At 41.2% G+C, this 15,000-nt stretch overlaps 3 protein-coding genes across 9 annotated transcripts in view; 2 read left to right on the top strand and 1 right to left on the bottom strand.

Moving 5' to 3' along the window:
• s100b (S100 calcium binding protein, beta (neural)) overlaps positions 1–2,020 on the top strand; it is a 5,488-nt gene extending 3,468 nt beyond the window's left edge. The window contains exon 3 of the mRNA XM_028571535.1: positions 1,867–2,020. Coding sequence (XP_028427336.1) covers positions 1,867–2,013 — 147 coding nt within the window. The 3' untranslated portion in view covers positions 2,014–2,020. The remainder of the gene's footprint in view (positions 1–1,866) is intronic.
• LOC114550692 (SH3 domain-binding protein 4-A) overlaps positions 1–15,000 on the bottom strand; it is a 76,937-nt gene that overhangs the window by 59,120 nt on the left and 2,817 nt on the right. The window lies entirely within an intron of this gene.
• Positions 7,238–15,000, top strand: part of LOC114550734 (cell adhesion molecule 2) — a 16,428-nt gene continuing 8,665 nt past the window's right edge. The window contains exons 1-3 of one of the 6 annotated variants that reach the window (XM_028571528.1): positions 7,238–7,325; positions 11,662–11,878; positions 12,063–12,509. In XM_028571528.1, the coding sequence (XP_028427329.1) occupies positions 11,668–11,878; positions 12,063–12,509 (658 nt within the window). In that variant the 5' untranslated portion in view covers positions 7,238–7,325; positions 11,662–11,667. Of the gene's footprint in view, positions 7,326–11,643; positions 11,879–12,062; positions 12,510–15,000 lie in introns of all 6 variants that reach the window. The other 5 variants (XM_028571530.1, XM_028571532.1, XM_028571531.1 and 2 more) reach the window with 5 other exon arrangements.

The raw sequence follows: 15,000 nt of genomic DNA, 5'->3' as shown, positions 1-15,000 counted from the left end.
GGTTGTTTGGTGCAAAATGTAAAAAACAAATGTTAGCTAGGCGTTTAAAATGACATATTTTTAATGTATATTTGTTATCTTGCTATACAAAATATGTAATATATACAGTCACTATTTAAAGTTGAATGAGGGGCGGGAACAATAACCAGCTTCAGCTTGGTCCCGTTCCTTATTGGACGGTTTGAACATATCTGTAACACTTTATAGATATTGTATTGTATTGTAATATTCATTTAGAATTATTTTACTCAGTAACGGATGTGTTTTAAAGGTCCCATGGCATGAAAATGTCACTTTATGAGGTTTTTTAACATTAATATGCGTTCCCCCAGCCTGCCTATGGTCCCCCAGTGGCTAGAAATGGTGATAGGTGTAAACCGAGCCCAGGGTATCCTGCTCTGCCTTTGAGAAAATTAAAAGGTCAGATTGGCCGATCTGGAATCTTCTCCTTATGATGTCATAAGGGGAAAGGTGGCAGTTGGTCAAGGCCACACCCCCACCCTCCACCTTGCCCCCCCTCTCTCCTCCTCAATAGCATTAAAGCTACAGACACAGAAATGGCACATCCTAAGGAAAGCTCATTGTGGGACTGGCTCTAGTGGCTGGAATTCTGCTCCAAGGCTGAATTTCGGGAAAGACACTTCAGATACAGTATTAGGGGACCACTAAGGTCCATATAAAAGATACTTCAGATACAGTATTAGGGGACCACTAAGGCCTATATAAAAGAGACTTCAGATGCAGTATCAGGGGACCACTAAGGCCTATATAAAAGAGACTTCAGATACAGTATCAGGGGACCACTAAGGTCTATATAAAAGATACTTCAGATACAGTATCAGGGGACCACTAAGGTCCATATAAAAGATACTTCAGATACAGTATTAGGGGACCACTAAGGCCTATATAAAAGAGACTTCAGATGCAGTATTAGGGGACCACTAAGGTCTATATAAAATATACTTCAGATGCAGTATTAGGGGACCACTAAGGTCTATATAAAAGAGACTTCAGATACAGTATCAGGGGACCACTAAGGTCTATATAAAAGATACTTCAGATACAGTATCAGGGGACCACTAAGGTCCATATAAAAGATACTTCAGATACAGTATTAGGGGACCACTAAGGCCTATATAAAAGAGACTTCAGATGCAGTATTAGGGGACCACTAAGGTCTATATAAAATATACTTCAGATGCAGTATTAGGGGACCACTAAGGTCTATATAAAAGAGACTTCAGATACAGTATTAGAGGACCACTAAGGTCTATATAAAAGAGACTTCAGATACAGTATTAGGGGACCACTAAGGCCTATATAAAAGAGACTTCAGATACAGTATTAGGGGACCACTAAGGTCTATATAAAAGAGACTTCAGATACAGTATTAGGGGACCACTAAGGTCTATATAAAAGAGACTTCAGATACAGTATTAGGGGACCACTAAGGTCTATATAAAAGAGACTTCAGATACAGTATTAGGGGACCACTAAGGTCTATATAAAAGAGACTTCAGATACAGTATTAGGGGACCACTAAGGTCTATATAAAAGAGACTTCAGATACAGTATTAGGGGACCACTAAGGTCTATATAAAAGAGACTTCAGATACAGTATTAGGGGACCACTAAGGTCTATATAAAAGCATCCAAAAAGCAGCATGTCATAAAACTTTAAAATGTATTACAATGTACAATACTTCAAACAAAACATACGGCAGTGAAAGAAAAATTACAGATTTCAAACACTACTTTAAAAACTAAAAGTACACCCTAAAAAAAAATTCTCAGTTAGTAACGTGAGTAACTGTAATCCGTTACTTTCCACCTCAGCATCTCTGACTCTGATTCTGATTCTTGCAGCACGTGAAAGACCAGGAGGCGCTCGATAAACTAATGGAGGGCCTGGACACGGACGGCGACTCCGAGTGCGACTTCCAGGAGTTCATGACATTCATCGCCATGGTTACCGTCTTTTGCCACGAGTTCTTCCAGCAAGAGGACGAGTGAAGGAGGAGGAGGAGGAGGAGGAGGAGGAGGAGGAGGAGGAGGAGGAGGAGGAGGTGACCGCGGAGACAAAAGAGGAGAGCTACAGTAAATTATAAAAGAAGGGGGAAAAGCCTGTAGGTGCCCTGAGAGCTCACAACTTCCAGCCAGCAGCCAAAACATTATCGGTGCCGGTTGGCAATAATAATCTACCTTGTTGTCTTTCAGTCTAAATACATAGATGGCTTGTAAAGTCTTCAAAACGGCTTCAGGCTCTGAAGTATGTCACAAAACTAGCCACTGATTTCTAAAAGTGTACTTTTTACAAAACAAATGTTGCACGACAGACGCCAGTTGGCTGCAGAAATTGCAACAGGGCCTCCAAAATCACACGGCCATATCAATCGTTTTATTCCTACCCTTTAATACAGCGGTGTCAAACTCTATTTCGCGTGGGGCCACACTGGAAAATAAGAATCCCATCACGGGCCAGCATGCTTTTATTTCATCTCAAAGGTCAAGCATCTTTTACTGTATTATATCATGTCTTGTGTAGTCTTCTCACTTACAGTTTGGTTGACATAAAACCGCCAAAAAGTAAGTTGGCCATCAAGAAAAATAAGCAACAAAAAAGGTCGACAAAAGCGACAACAACATTGGAAAAAACATCGGAAGAGGCGCCAAAAACGGTGGAAAAAGTAGCAAAAGAGTGGGCAAAAATTTCGGAAAAAAAGCAACAAAACAATGAAAAAGCTACAAAAACTAGGGTTGGCCAAAATTTATTGTGAATCTAAATTGACATGCGGGCCGGATCAAAATCTGCAAGGGGCCGGATTTGGCCCTCGGGCCTTGAGTTTGACACGTGTGCGCTAATATGACGGGAGCGTTCCATAAACTAGAGCCCCTAGCAGGTGGCAGGAAATAGGTCCTACAGGATAATATCCAAACCACATATCTAAACCATAGAACATGTAACAATACTGGTTTTTAAACGTCGTTATTGTTGTGAAACGGCCGCAGTCTGGTCAGGTTGACGGGGCCAAAAACTATTTGGAAAAATGTGTCAAAAAAATTGTCATTTACTTTTATTTTTAAACGGGACATGAACCCCAGTCTGCTGGGCGAAAGTCCTGTGTTTGTTTGCGCCATCTCCCCCCCACCCTCCCCCCCAAATTGCCTCACTCTGTCATCTTACTTCCTGTTTTGCTCCTGTCATCATGACAACAGCCACTAGAGGGCGCCGCCACTATCAACGTAAATATGAGCCCTAATTGCTTGAACAAAACGACCTATGTGGCCATTTTTTTAAGAGAAAAATGTCAGAAATTGGCCATGTTTCTGCGCTTTTTAAAAGACAATTTAGCATAATTCCCAATCCCATTCTATGAATCAAACCATTTACGAATGTTCACTAGATTTTTGGGTACAGCTACCAACTTCGGATACTGAGTTCAGCAAACCACCGATCAATAATTTTAAGGTTCTTTGGTTGAAAATGGCGTGTAAACTTTTTACTTCACATGATAACCATTTGGAGATACTTCATAAAACTGTTGTTTAAAAAGATTGTGGCTGTTATATTTCAGATGTGGCTAGTAGGTTAGGCAAGCAGCCTCCAATCATCCTAATTCTTTTGAGATTTTACACGTGTTAGGAGGCCAGTAAATCGAGAAAAGGGCTACGATTTTTAAACACTGTGGGAGTCAACCAACTACAGAGAGAGGCACCTGGGTTTGCTTGTTGACTATCAAATATCGAAAGTGACTCGTAAGTTGGTCGTTGGCTAGTAAAAGTTTTAAAACGGCTTGCGAGATTTAGCTAATCTAGAAGTCACTTTGGACGCCACAATTTTACAGTAGATGCAGTAGGAGTTGACCGACGTTTCAGGCACACTTTACAAAATCTAGTTGACTATCGAACATTGGGAATGACTTGTAACTTAGTCTTAATATTAAAATACATGTAATTGGCTAGTCAAATGTTAGAAATGGCTTTTTCTTTTTTTATCGCTAGCTGCGAGAACGCCAACCATAACTTGGAGTTTATTTTCTGTTAGATTTCAAATGTCGCTAGTAAGTTTGTCTATTCTACGTGTTTCTTCTTAAGAAGCTCTCTTTGGAGATGCTTGGTATTTAGGTAGTTGGTAAACAAGTAATTTGATAACATTTATTTGAGATGTACTACATTTAAAATGTCTAGCTGGCTGTTAAAATAATCATAAAATGTTTGGATTTAGTAGCCGCTATTGCCTGTAGCGAAGAATCCGACTCAACGTTTCACTGCAATCTTCTCATCATGCAAAAAAAAAAAAAACATAGCTTAGCATAGATGATAGCTATAAAAAAAGTGTTTCTCAAAAGAGTTGGAACAGAGTTTGTCTGTCGAGATGTATTTTTGAAATGTTGTGCACTGGTTTGTTTGGATGTCGATGATATGAAATGAATTAAATTATCAATGTGTGACTCTTGTTTTTTTACCCCCTAATGATTAACATTGTTGCACTTTGTAAAAGAAAAGTTTGTACAAATAAGAAAACACATTGTTTCAACTCGCCCCAATTTATTCGGGTCTGCTTGTCGTTATATTTATATAGAGGTTCTGCAGATTTCCTCAACACCATAAAACATCTGTCATATATTGTTTTAGTGACTTAAAAGATACTCAATCCTATTTTTCTGCAGACTTTGGATCAGTGTTTTCCCTCGTAACAGAAGGAATCATGTATAAGACCACAAACTGAACATCAGAGAGAGAACTTTGGTAACCAAGTAACTTTTAGATCATATACAGGGTTTACCCTACCGTTATAAGTCTTAGGTTGCAGCACCCGAGCAGTTTTGGTCAGCACCTAAGCCGAATGGATGTGAAATCAAGCCCCCAAGAGGAGCGCTAAGTCTATATGCCAACATGGGCTTAGCGGATAACAGTGGTACTGCACCCCATGGCCCAGAAAGACTTTTCACATAGATATTACATGGCGAAAGAAACGTCTATATTTCAGCGGATAATTTGTTTCAGGGTATATCAACCTACCAGCCCGAACACTAAAAGGGTCCTTGTTTAAAACTTTACGTTTTTAACATTTTTAACAGTCACTAGAAGCAAATCCAGAATTATTAAATTTGAAATGATGAACGCGCGTAATGGACGCGAGCAGACCCACGGGACTGCGCACATCCGCTCACATGACTGTTCTCCCGAGCTCATGTAGCTAGCTGTAATAATGGATATAGCTAATGGTTGTAATTCACCATGTGTTCTATTAATACGTCCGTGGTATTATCTTATGAAGTTATGATACATCCAAGGGATGTATGTATGTTGTAAAGCTTGTTAAGTGGATGTAACGTCATTAGCGTTTCCTAAACTGGCAGGGCTATCGGCTAGCTAGCTAGTTGCTAACATCAGGGTTAGCTAGCATGGCTGTATTAAGATCATGCCTACATAACGTTACAACAGACATAGTGATTACATGGCCTTGGTTCTCTCCTATGATACATCCGAGGGCTGTATGCTGTAAAGCTTTTAACATGGATGAGAGATGAAGCCATGGATGAGCTCTGTTCACCAAACTGCAGGCTAACTGCTAGCGCTAGCTAGTAGCAAGCTAGCTAGTAGCACGACATAATGATTAAATCTCCTTGGTTGTCTAGCTAAATACATCTATCGTTTATTTAACTAAGCATGTAAACGATTGGGAACAACAAAAACACAATGTTTAACGTTAGTGAATATTTTAGACAATGAAAACGGCGAGTTCATAAGTTTGCCACTTGTAAGAGACACGGGAGATAAAGCTCATGAACGAGCATGTTGCTACCGGTTGCTACGACAACACAAACAAATTGTTGCTAGTGCGCGTGTCCACCGTGACATCATGGGCCAAGAATGCGGAAAAGCCGAGCTCCATGCTGGTAATTTACAAAACAATCCGGCTCCTCTGGCACCACCTACAGCCTGTAGTGCAGTTTGCAAAAATCAACAGTTCCAGGTTCAGATGCACCAATCAGGGCCATGCACACACATTTATTCCCCCTTGTGGGGGGAGGGGCTTAGGAGACCGTTTTGGGCTTTAGCAGAAAGGGGGGAGGGACTGAGAAGTTGTTGATGTACACATTTTTGGGCCAAGTCCTGGATCTTTGCAATCCTACCTATCTACCTATCCTATCTACAGCACCTTTAACGGCGAACATTCGAACTTGAATGTGAATTTACGCAAGTCAACGCAGTCATCATGCCTCAAGTCCAAGTCCAGTCTCAAGTCATTAACTTACAAGTCCAAGTCCAGTCTCAGTTCATTAACTTACAAGTCCAAGTCCAGTCTCAAGTCATTAACTTACCAGTCCAAGTCCAGTCGCAAGTCATTAACTTACCAGTCCAAATCCAGTCTCAAGTCATTACCTTACCAGTCCAAGTCCAGTCTCAAGTCATTAATTTACCAGTCCAAGTCCAGTCTCAAGTTACTACCTTACCAGTCCAAGTCCAGTCTCAAGTCATTAACCTACCAGTCCAAGTCCAGTCTCAAGTTACTACCTTACCAGTCCAAGTCCAGTCTCAAGTCATTACGTTACCGTTCCAAGTCCAGTCTCAAGTCATTACCTTACCAGTCCAAGTCCAGTCTCAAGTCATTACCTTACCAGTCCAAGTCCAGTCTCAAGTCATTAACCTACCAGTCCAAGTCCAGTCTCAAGTCATTAACTTACCAGTCCAAGTCCAGTCTCAAGTCATTAACTTACCAGTCCAAGTCCAGTCTCAAGTTACTACCTTACCAGTCCAAGTCCAGTCTCAAGTCATTAACTTACAAGTCCAAGTCCAGTCTCAAGTCATTAACTTACCAGTCCAAGTCCAGTCTCAGTTCATTAACTTACAAGTCCAAGTCCAGTCTCAAGTCATTACCTTACCAGTCCAAGTCCAGTCTCAGGTCATTAACTTACAAGTCTAAGTCCAAGTCCAGAGTAAAGATCTACATTAATTCAGAGGCTGAAGGTGAGATTATTAAACACAGTGTACACACTGTGTGTGTGTGTGTGTGTGTGTGTGTGTGTGTGTGGAGATGATGTAAGAGGCGTTGTCAGCTGCACAGTTTCAGACATCTGCAGGCTGTGTAGCATCAGAAAGGGTGGAGTCAGCACCCTGATTGGCCGGAGGGGGAAGAGATCCTGACCCTGGGGACTGACACCACACCCGTGTGTGTGTGTGTGTGTGTGTGTGTGTGTGTGTGTGTGTGTGTGTGTGTGTGTGTGTGTGTGTGTGAGTGGGTGTGTGTTTCAGCATACGCTCTGTTGTGTTTCTTCTTCTTCTTCTTCTTCCCATTATTCCTCTTCGCCTCATAACTGGTGAGTTTTTTTTAACCTTTTTTTTCAAATCACAGTTTAAAGTCTTTAAAGTTCTGTTCTGTTCTGCATTGTGACTGTTTTTTCAGAACAAGCCGCCGTCCAAACTAACAGCTTTTTTTGTTTTTACTCGGCAATATTTCTTATCTCTCAAACACTGCTCGTAAAGCCGTGTGTCCTCCCTAAACATAACTTTGCTGCATGTTTGTTCTCAGTTAGCTTATTTTTCTGTGAGCCATTACCTTCTGCTACAGTCGTAAATACATAAATGAAAGCTTGATGAGACCAGAGAGGGGTGTGAGAGGAAAGTTAAAAACTTGTGTATATATATATATATATATATATATATATATATATATATATATATATATATATATCTATCTATCTATCTATCTATCTATCTATATATCTATATATATATATATATATATATATATATATATATATATATATATACTGTATATATATATATACTGTATATCTTATATCTTTGTATGTAACTTGTATAATCTTGTATATAGCAAGATTTTGCTACATTTTGGGTAGAACGGAATAAAAATCTGATTAAAATGACCTCGACGCTCTGCGGCTCAGAGATAATTGTGTCACAAACACTGAGTCATATTCCATCGAGTTGATAGTTTCAGTTTCACTTTACTTACTTACTTAAAGTTTTACAAGAGAAAACGTGACATAATCACAGAGATTTTGAGTAAACATAATCCTGCAGCTGCTTTCTTTATTTGAATGTTTAGAGGATGACACCAGTGGTTATGGATCTTTTTTTGTTGTTGCCACATTTACATCCAGTGCTACAAACTTTACATCAACTTAAAGCCAGTTTTTTTAATTTTTTAATTTTTTTAATTCATCTTCACGGTTGGTTTCAGTTCCTTTTTACACTGTAAAAACAGAATGCATTGCCATTTCACAGTATGATCTGTCAACCCAGTCTCACTTCAGTTCGTGATGGCATTACGAAATTAAATCTATTAGAACGTGATACCATTACGTAATTGTGAAGATTTACGTGTTGGGGTCATGTTTTTTATACTAATGTATTTCAATGAGAAGCATCTTACGTAATCACAGCACGAAACTTTCTGCCACTCAGCTGCAGCAGAGAAGCTGGATACAGCTTTGATATTATTGGTATTTTTAGCCAAATAATTGCTGTTTTAATCAACATTTATTCACCAGATCTTATCACGGTTTATATGTATTTCTTTTAATGATATTATTTCGGTCTATTTCGGCCAGGGAAGCTGGATTGCTTTGTTGTTTATTGATATTTTTAAAACTATAACGCTACATCTTTCAACATGTATTTAGCTGTTATCATGGTATGCATTTCTTTATTTTAATAATATTATTTCGGTTTTATTACAGGTGAAATATTACAGTAAATAAGAGAACAGTAAGCTACGATATGAGCCGAGCTGGGCGCATTCAAAGCCGATGTCCCACGATGCAATGCGGGCATTTATTCACAGAATCAGACGGCGATCAGCGGGTCTATAACGCCAGTATCGCTTCAATGTACGTAAGGGATCATGTAGAGCGTTGTTATAGCGACAACAACAATGACGAGGTGATCAGGACCCCGACGCCAATCTTCTTCTAGTGGATTTATTGATAGCTCTCCTCCAGAGGGAACAGAACTGCGTCCATGGCAACGCTCTGCTATGCATGGCAACGGTGTGTTATACTTAGCAACGGTTATCAAGAAAATAACAGACCGCATTCTACATTAGAATATAAGCAAGTCATCTAATAAATATATATAATCAGTAGTTTTGTCACCAGCAACAAAACGTTGCTCAGTTTTGTTCCAGTAAGTTATGCATCGTAATAATGTTTAAAAGAAATCAGCTGAAAACTCCGGAAGTGACGTCGTAATTACCGCTCGGCGGATAGAAAAGATACAAATACATAATATTCATAATATGGATGTTTTTTTTTAACGTTGTATTTGAGGAGTTAAACAATAAAGATAGCATCAATAATAAAATACAGTTTCATGTATTTGTCTCATGTATTGTGTTCTCGGCCGGCCGGCGGGCGGCATCAATCTGAAACGGAATGAAGCCCACTCACGGCAGACAGCAGAAAGAGGAGCCGAACACGTCCTCCCACCCACCCCGGAAGAACTACAAGTGCTCAAGCTTTTAAAAAATTAAAACAAATTGCTGCAGTTATAATGTATAAAGGTTGACAGTGTATGATAAAGCATCTTGCTGGCACTTACAGTAAAAACCTGCCCCAGGTGTGAAACCATTACTGTCAACAGTCAAGACAAAGTTGCATTATTTGCATTTGTTTAAATCATGCTCACGAGTCATCATTTTAACAAGAGGAAGCTGCAAAAAAATTCGCTTTTTGACGAAGAAAACAAAACTCACTTTGTCAAGTGCTCGTTCTTAACTTTTATAAATATTTTAAGTTAGCCCGCTATTAATTGTTTAAAAATTAGGGCTGTCAGCATTAACGCGTTAATCGCGATGCGATTAAGGGCCGAGCATAACGCATTCATTTTTTATTTTTTTTAATCGCATGACGCCATTATTAATTTACACTTCACTCGGCTTCGCGTCGTGCCTAACAGGCTACTATTTTGACCCTAACCGCACCTTTACTTATCATCAAGCTGCCATACTTCCTCCTAACACATCCTACTGCTGCAGGCTGCAGGCATGATGGAGAAATGCAGCAGCAACACGATTCTGAATGGCGCTTTTTATTTTTCATAACTCCCGGACGGCTCGTAGACAAGTCGAAAGCCATATGCACATTGTGTAAAGGCCAAATTAAAATACCAGCTAAAAGCTAAGCATAGGACAGTTAACGGGTCTCAGGTTGATGCAGCTGCTGCAAAGTGCAAACGCTGTCTCGCCAACCGGTGATCACTGGACGTCAGGGACTAATCAAAATTATTTAGGAGTTACTGCACACTATATTGACTCTGGTAAGGAGAGGGATTTTTAGTTTTTTAGTTAGGTGCTTGGAGGAATTGTGCAATTATGACTAGATTCACACATTTTTCTTTTGTTTACAGTAAATAAATAATAAACACATACAAATCTTAAAGTCAAGTTCATAACTTTCCTTGCATTCATTTGATTCCCAATCAAGATACACTGGTAAGAATTGCTTTCCATTGTTAATATGTACTTAAAAACAGTTCTGAAATGCAAAATAATAGAATTTTAATCATGTGATAAAACATGCGATTAATCGCGATTAACTATAGAAATTCAGCGATTAAAAAAATGAATCGTTTGACAGCCCTATTAAAAATATTAACCCTCCCTGGTCTAAGCCATTTATTCCCATCTCTGGTTTGCCTGGAGATATTAAAAACATGATATACAGGGCCCTATTTTAACGATCTAAGCGCACGGTGTGAAGTGACTGGCGCAGGTGCGTTTAGGGCGTTTAGGGTGTTTTCCAAATCCACTTTTGCTAGTTTGAAACTAGCAAAGACACTTGCGTCGGGCTTTGCGCTGTGCCGGGTGCCAGATAGGGTCCAAAGTATGCATTGTTCTGTCTTGGGCGAGGGTTTTCTTTCTGCTCAGGTTGTATTACCACTACCTGCCTGGTCTGACGGACGTGACCGAAATGGTGACGAAAAGTCCAAACAAAACCCCAAATGTAGCAGTGTATTGTGCTTGGTCAGGACTCTTGGCGTCACTTTTAGACACTCTGGGTCGGGACATACAATTAGCGGACATGCGGCATGAGAACGAGACAGTTAGGTTTAGGAAAAGATGGTGGTTACAAATAGGGGTGTGAATCTTCACTGGATTTAGTTCGATTACGATGATCCCGTCAACGATTCAAATTGATTCGATATCACGATGCATCACCTCCTCATATATATATATATATATATATATATATATATATATATATATATATATATATATATATATATATATATATATATATATATATATGTTATTTATTGTATCTGCTCTTAAAAGAGACACTTCCTGAATGTAGCAAAGTCTGAACACAGCAGACAACAGACAAAAGGCAACAGCTAAAAAAGCAGTGAGCGGACAATCAAAAAGTAACATCAGTAGGCAATAATCGATTATGGTCTGTCACTGCATCGATGCAGAATTGTCCATCGCCAATGCCATGATTAATTTCGACGCCCCTAGTTACAAAATGTACGTTTCAGTGACAGCAAGAACAGGGACACCAACCCCCGGTCTCCTGGGTGAAAGTCCTGTTGTTTTAAAGTAGGTCTCTACACTGTATTGATCTGGAGCTATTCAACGTGATATAAAGTATGTATTGTCCTGTCGCGGGCGAGGGTTTTCTTTCTGCTCAGGTTGAAATGACAGAACCCACCTGGCCTACCGTTATGACTCCTGCCCATGCTGCTCTATCTACAGCAGCCAAAGCCGGGTCTACTCTTTCTAAGGTTTGGACCAAGATGGTGACGACAGGTATGGGCATTCACACGACTCCTGCCCCTGCGGCTCTACCTTCAACAACAATTGAAGCCTGGACTCGTTCTCCTCTTCCTCTTGTGACAGTGACGAAGGGTACGTATGTACACATGCAAGCTGTTCTCATGAACCATTTGTACTTATACAACACGTTGAAAGCATCCAAAATACCACACAGACATGCTTTTTAGTAGCTAAAAACAGTATGTGAGATTTCTTTAGTACGTCCAAAACCTTAGTATGAAACACACCACTCCTGCCCCTGCCCCTCTATCTACAGCAGCCGATACTGGGGCTACTCTTTCTGAAGCTTTGACTGAGATGGTGACGGAAGGTATGGGCATTCCTACCACTCCTGCCCCTGCCCCTCTATCTACAGCAGCTGATACTGGGGCTACTCTTTCTGAGGCTTTGACTGAGATGGTGACGGAAGGTATGGGCATTCCCACCACTCCTGCCCCTGCATCTACAGCAGCCGATACTGGGGCTACTCTTTCTGAGGCTTTGACTGAGATGGTGACGGAAGGTATGGGCATTCACACCACTCCTGCCCCTGCATCTACAGCAGCCAATACTGGGGCTACTCTTTCTGAGGCTTTGACTGAGATGGTGACGGAAGGTATGGGCATTCACACCACTCCTGCCCCTGCGGGTCTACCTCCAGCAACTGAAGTCTGGACTCGTCTTCCTCTTGTGACAGAGGCAGTGACGAAGGGTACATACGTACGTACGTACGTACGTACATGTGGAGGCCTTTGTACATATACAACACACTGGCTGCGTCCCAAATTCCACACAAACATGCTTTTTAGTAGCTAAAACAGCATGTGAGATCCGAAACCAAAACCGTAGTCCGAAACCATAGTATGAAACCAATAGTATGTGAGTTGCAAACTATATCCGGTAAAATATAACACAATGCAATACTAGACACTACGCCGGCATAAATATCACACAATGCAATGCGGTAGTAACGACAACATTAATAACGGACAAACGGACAGTCTCCCCTGGTTTTCTGACTACGGTCGGGAAAAGAAGCAATCAGGAAAGGTTAACACTAGCTTTCTAACAAACGCCCCCCAACGGCACCTCAACGCCCCGCTTTCCAAAATATTGCTTCCAACGCCCCCCATCATCTTCTGAACGCCCCCTGGGGGGCGGTACCACCCCCGTTGAGAAACACTGGTCTAGTTATTCACTTCTTCCATTCATTTAAGCGTTATCGTTACCGACGCATCTTCAAACGTCATGGAGGCTCTCAAGAAGTGACGTTGAAATTTACAGCATAGTGCGTGTCAGTACCCGATCCGTTCCACCTGCACAATCCGTTCTGCTCATGCGCAATATGTTCACGCATTCGCAGATGATAATGCCGTTTTACGACCTGCCCGGATTCGTAATATCGCTGCCCGATCTGTTCCACGCTAGCCTCCACCCAAGCTAACGTTAGTTTAGCTAACAGCTAATTTGGCTAACCGCTAGCCGACAAATAACGCATGCGCAGAACGGATCGTGCAGGCAGAACGGACAGCTAGATTCAGTCTAAAATAACGTTAAGTCAAACATAATGGGAAAAGCAGGCTACAGCAAAATTAAGACTTTACAGTAACAATAAAGACAAGTGTTGAGTGATTGTATTTTAAATGAGCACAAGTAAAGTAGAACTGACGTAACAGCTGTTATATATGTTAACGTTAGCCGAATTAGCAGTTAGCTAAACTAACGTTAGCTTAACTGTGGAGGCTGACGGACGGCAGACCGCTACAATCAGCTAGCGGTTAGCCAAATGAACTGTTAGCTAAAGTAACGTTAGCTTCCCAGTGGAGGCTAACGGCAGACCGCTATAATCACCTAGCGGTCCGCCCGAATTAGCTATTAGCTAAATTAATGTGAATTAGCTATTAGCTAAACTAACGTTAGCTTCCCGGTGGAGGCTAGTGTGGGAACAGATCGGTAGTGTCGTAAATCATCGTACCACAGCGCATGCGCGAACATCTTGCAAATGCGCAGAACGGATTGTACAGTTGGAACGGATCGGGTACTGACAGTGCGTCTGAAAACACACTTGTGTTTACACAAAAGTTTACATGTTGAGTATGTAGTGCAGAAGATGAGGTTTCAGTTACAGCACATAAATTATGAACAGGTAAGTAAGTTTCCATCTCGGTCTTGACGGTCTCTCATTTGGACTCGGTCTCAACAACTCCTGGTCTCAGACTCAACAAAGGTGGACTGGACTACGGCCCTGCTTGCGGCCGTTGAAATGATTCCTCTCTCCGTCATCCTTCGTTTAGCTTTTTGGCTGGTAGCCGCGGGGACGTGACCCTGTCCCTGACGCAAATTTACGAATCCTACCATTGCCACGCCAAGACCCGCCCTACGAAGCAACTCGATTGGTTGGGGTTAGGCATTTGACCTCGAGTGGTTAAGGTTAGGATTGCCGATTGGTCAGGGGATAGGCCCTGTACAAATGGTTACGTTACCTTGCTTAGGCATGGGCGCCTGACCTGGGATTCGTAATATCGCGTCCCTGACCTACCGCACGCTACGTTAGCACAAGCATCCTCATCACATCATATATGAAAGAGAGATAGAGGGACTTTATTAATCCCAAACTGGGAAAGCCTACCCGGGACAAAAAACAAATCACGTTCTGGTAAGGCATTACTTGGATTAGTAATGTAATATAATGACATGAAATTGTAATCCCTTACACTACTCGTTACTGTGGAAAGTAATCATTTTACAGTTATATATTACTACTGAGTAATGCGTTGCTGCCCAACACTTCTGGCGTGAGTGTGTGTTTGTTAAGCAGGGAGTGTCTTATCAGGCTGATGTCAGGAGAAGATCACGGGTATTAAGGAGTGAGTGTGACGCCCTCCGGGGGCCTGTCGCCACAGAGATAAGAGCGGACACACTGAGATGGCTGGACCTTGTTTCCACAGCAGGGCCAAAGTGGGCCAAAGAGTGGCTAACTAGCTGGGGCTGGGTATCTTTACTTTTCCTAACTTCTTTATGCTACTTTCCACCACAAATGTTGTACTTTTTACTGCACTGCTTTTATGTGACACTTACTCTTTAGATAGGCAAGGCAAGGCAAGGCAGCTTTATTTATATAGCACATTTCAGCAACAGGGCAATTCAAAGTGCTTTACATAAAACACAGATAGATAGATAGATAGATAGATAGATAGATAGATAGATAGATAGAT

Source organism: Perca flavescens, chromosome 24 (assembly GCF_004354835.1).
Source record: "Perca flavescens isolate YP-PL-M2 chromosome 24, PFLA_1.0, whole genome shotgun sequence".
In the NCBI taxonomy this organism is placed as follows: Eukaryota; Metazoa; Chordata; class Actinopteri; order Perciformes; family Percidae; genus Perca; species Perca flavescens.
This window is presented reverse-complemented; position numbering and strand designations above follow the sequence as displayed.